General features: G+C 49.7%; 1 protein-coding gene across 1 annotated transcript; it reads left to right on the top strand.

Moving 5' to 3' along the window:
* Positions 1-3,137: 3,137 nt before the first annotated feature.
* On the top strand, positions 3,138-4,123 carry NANP (N-acetylneuraminic acid phosphatase). Its single transcript, XM_062489188.1, has 2 exons — positions 3,138-3,227; positions 3,428-4,123. The coding sequence occupies exons 1-2, from the start codon at positions 3,138-3,140 to the stop codon at positions 4,121-4,123; spliced, it is 786 nt and encodes a 261-aa protein (XP_062345172.1).
* Positions 4,124-4,759: the final 636 nt, after the last annotated feature.

Here is a 4,759-nt window from a genome sequence, read left to right as displayed (position 1 = left end):
TCACCTGTCTTCATGTCTTTTGTTATCCTAAAGGCTGGGAATTCATGGCCTCTTGTCTCGAGCTCCAACCAGAAGCCCAATCTGCATTTCCATCTGCGGATTGCAGGCCAAGACACCTGGATGAGAAGTATTCCTCAACTGAGCTTGAAATATATTATGGGTATCACTGAACATGAATGCACTTCATAATAAATCTCTAACTGGGATAACGGAAAAAATCAGCCACCAAATTAATAGTACACTCCGTGGAAGTGGAAAAGAAAAATCTCCAAGATCAGTTTTCAGAGGCTAGATTTAAAGGATGGAGCAGATGACTTCCACTGTGCACACAGATCACCTACTCCTGATCACCCAGATTTGATTCCCACCCCCAAGGTTCTCTCTCCATCAGAAACCAGACGGTTGTGTAAAAGGAAAACAGCAGTCAGTCTTAGGTCTTCCTCAGTATGAAGAAATAGCTTGGGCACCCAGGAAGGTCACCTGCTCTCTCATAGTGCTAACACTACCAAAAAGGACCGCACTGAGACACCAATGGGAATGAAGAAAAAAACATCAGAGAGTTCCAAATGCTGAACTCCTAAACACAATCATCTTGGAGAAAAAACAAACAAACAATGATATGAGTTGAGTAATTCACAAATAGTTATTTATGCATGGATAAAGAGTTTTCTTTGGAAGTGTTTATGATGTTCTCTCTTTTTAAAAGATACGCAGAGCAATTCCTCATTTAAAGATACCAAACTAGCATTCTTACACTATCACTTCACGAATGTGCAGCCTATCTTATGTTTCACCTTGTTTTCTACTCAAGTCCCCACTGACTGTTCTTTTCCTGGTACTCAGCTTCTGCGAGGGATTTCCAGCCTATAGTGAACCTGCAGAAAGAACAAGGAGAAAGTAAAGAAACTTGCTGATAGATAAAGCTGTCATGAGTGAGCTTATTTGCTGACCCTGGGGTCCAAATAAATAACAGCACATCAAACAGCTGACTGAAGTTCATAAATCTTGCAGAGAATGTTCCAAGTGTACACAAAAGCACATTTTACAATTATAGTCATACTCTAAAGCACACAAACATTTTTGGTGCAGAGCCAATTAGTGAGAAAACTGAAAATAAAAAAAATAAAGTAAGTTTAAAATGTAATCACTATTCATTATTTAACTGCTTCAATTCTGGAAAGTCTCTAGCAAAAAATACTTACCTTATAAAATCTTCTAAGACATTTATTTTCCAACTATGACCTCAAAGAAAGCACAGACATTAACTTTATGTAAATGTACCTTTTTCCAAAAGAACACACAGGATCCACTGCTCACTGAGTGACATGAAGGGCTCTCTGAAACAAATGCCATCTTCCTAAGTACAATGAATCATAGAAATTCAGATATTTTTAATCACTCTTCTGTGTAAATTCTGAGAAACAGTAATTCAGTAGAAGCACATGAAATTCACATACCTAACACCTTTTCTGTCTTATCAAGCAAAACTATTTTTGTGCTTATCAAGCACATTTTATTAAAGCCAACTAGAGTAATTTTATTAAAACTCCTCTGACTGCCTTAACTACAGGATCCTTAGCCATCTCTGTTTCTTCTCAGAATCCCCCTCTCTCCTTAAAGGCTTGTCTTCCTAGTTTTAATTGCCATATGCCAAGCTTTTGGGCACAACTACTTTGGCCTTGCGTGTGACTCAGTGTCTTCTATCAGATAAGGAGATTGCTATCAAAGGCGAAGTTTTTAGAACTAAAAGTGACCTGGAATGAACTTCCAGTGTTTTGGTAAGAGACAGTTTCCTCCAGCTTTTTGAACTGCAGTTAATGATAAATGTCTAATCGACATTAGCAGTATTAAACACTAATCAACACTAAAAAATATGCTTGCTGGCTGTTAAAAAATACCCTGTGTTTCTCAAAACATTATCAACAAACAAGAGCCTGTTAAACTTCACCTTGGGAAAAATCATCAATTCTGAAACAGCCTTTGGTATACGCACTTAAAAAATCTTGTTCTATGAAACCGTTCAGGCCTTCGTTCGAGTGCCTTTGTGATTAATTTGCTCTAGGAAATATCGACCTTTGGAGTTTCAAATAACCCATTATTACATGGTCTCTCCAAATAGGGGAGTTTCAGTGGAGTTATTGACTTTGGCTTTATTAAGATCATTTGCTGTCGGATGATTCAGTCCCCGTGCCGTGGCTGCTGTGCCCAGAGGTAACTGCAGAAGCACGCTCCAGAAGGCAACAGGGAAGCTGGGAAAGCCGAATCTTTAGCGCGTGTCCTCCTCCCATGTGCACGGAATGCTTCGGAGTGCAGACCTGCAAACTCCGGCATCTTTGGGCGCCAAGCTGCGACCCCGTGCAGGGGCCTGTTTGGCGCCGTTCCCTAAGGCTGGGACAGGCTTCCCCAGCGGCAGCAGCCGCGGGCCCGGGGCTGGCACAGCCAGCCAAGCTGCCGCCAGCAGCCGGGAGCGGGTAGGCCTTCCCGAGCGGAAGCGCTGCGGGGGGAATCCTTGGACAGCAAAGCCGTCTCCTGGCAGCATCTTAACCGGTTATTTTCCAACCCGCTGCCAGCTGTCCCGCTGCCTCACCCAGAAAGCATTCCAACACAGAGAAAAAAAGCCAAAGCGAAACCCCAAGCAGCGAAGCACACGCCCCAAATACCGCGGCTCGGGCCCGCCACGCCCGGGCTCCCGTAGAGCCGCTCCTCCTCCCGGGCTCGGCCACCGCCCCATCACGGCGCCCTTTGCCCGCGCGTTCCGCACCGCGCCCGCGGGCGGCGAGGGGAGGGGAGGGGAGTGCCCCTGCGGCAGCCGGGGCGCGGGAGATCCCGCGGCCTTTTTTTCCCAGTCCCCACGAACTGTCGGGATTCGGGCAGGGTTTCCTCATAGCCCATCCCACAGCCCTGCGGCCTTTTAACCCTCCCTTTCTGCGGGAACACCTGGGAGCGCCGAGCTCCGCCCGCAGCCCAGCGCGCCCCGGGCAGCGCGGTTCCCGCCCGGGCCCCGCCCCGCGGGTCTGACGTGCGGGGCGGGCCCGGGCGGCCCTGCCGCGCTGTGCCCGGCACAGGCGGCTCCGCCGGCGCTCAGGGGCGCTCCCCGCCGCCGTCCGAGCGGGCCGGCTCTCGCGGGAGGCGGCGCCATGGGGCTGCACGGCGTCAAGGCGGTGTTCTTCGATCTGGACAACACGCTGATCGACACGGCGGCGGCCGGGCGGCGCGCCATCGAGGAGGTACTGCCCTTGTCCCCCTCCCGGTGCGGGGCCCGTGGCCACCGCTGCTCCCGATCCGGCCCGGCCCGGCCCGGCCCGGCGGTCCCGCGCGTGTCGCGTGTCCCGCTCCCTCCCCTGCTGACACGCGGCCGGGGGCCGCTCCCGGGAGCGCGCCGCGCGGCCCCGCAGCGCCCTGACGCGCGCCCCCGCGTCCCTTGCAGGTGATAAGCGCCCTGCAGTCCAAGCATCACTACGGGGAGGGAGAGGCCCGCGCCGTCTGCGACAAGGTCCAGGCCAAGCTCCTCAAGGAGTGCCACGATCCCGCCAAGATGTGCATCACAGACCTGCGGATTTCGCACTGGGAGGAGGCGATCCAGGAGACCATCGGGGGGGAGGCGAACCGCGACCTGGCGGCCGAGTGCTATTACCTGTGGAAGACGACGCGGCTGCAGCACCTGACGCTGGCCGAGGACACGCGGGCCATGCTCACCGAGCTGCGGAAAGGCCTGCGCCTGCTGCTGCTCACCAACGGCGACCGGCAGACGCAGAGGGAGAAGATCGAGGCGTGCGCCTGCCAGCCCTACTTCGATGCCATCGTTGTGGGGGGAGAGCAGAAAGAGGAGAAACCGGCGCCATCCATATTTCATTACTGTTGCGATCTCCTGGGGGTGCAGCCCGCAGAGTGTGTGATGGTCGGTGACTCTCTAGATACAGATATTCAAGGAGGCCTGAATGCTGGCTTGAAAGCAACGGTCTGGTTAAACAAAGCAATGACCGCCCCAGTAGATACCTCCCCCGTACCTCATTATATTATTTCTTCTGTACTGGATCTTCCAGCAGTTTTACAGAAGATGGAGCACAACATTAATGCTAAGTTAGAAACTGACCATATGGCTAGTAGCGATGGAGCACATTGATGATGGTTCCAGCATACAGAGAGAGACATGCTGAGCTGTTAGGTGATGCATGCTCTTTTTAAAAAATCTGACCCTAGGAGTTTGAACTCATCTATGGTCTCTTTTAAACAGCAGAGGGATGAATAAGAGCACACTTAAACAAGTGAAAGCAGGACAGAAACACAGAATTATATTAATTTAAATGATGCAAGTGCAGTTAATTTAAGGCAACTGCCTGTGTCTGGAAATTCTTCTGACAGACTGTGGCAGAAGTATGTCTGTCTCTGACCTAAGTTGCCAGTCTCTTGTTTTTATAGTGGAAAAGAAAATATAAATGTTCTGAGCTCACACATGCTTTTCTGACTTGTAAGCTTAGCAGAAGCTTCAGTTCCGACCTTGTGTGCAGTGTGTAAGAGAAGGTGAGAAAGAGAGTGCAGTACGATATGGTAAATCTTCACAATTGATCTGCAGTTTATCTCAGGAACTGGAGTGAATTTCATTATTTCTCAGACTATTAGAAATGTTCTACCTTTGATCTTTTTTACAAGTTTTAGATTTTTTTTTCAGACTTTGCAGTGACTTTTATGGAACCTGTATCTCTTGCCAAAAGTACTTAAATGTACATCAAAAATCTGCTTTTTTATCGGGGACCATTTA

Source organism: Cinclus cinclus, chromosome 3 (assembly GCF_963662255.1).
Source record: "Cinclus cinclus chromosome 3, bCinCin1.1, whole genome shotgun sequence".
NCBI classification, from domain to species: Eukaryota; Metazoa; Chordata; class Aves; order Passeriformes; family Cinclidae; genus Cinclus; species Cinclus cinclus.
This window is presented reverse-complemented; position numbering and strand designations above follow the sequence as displayed.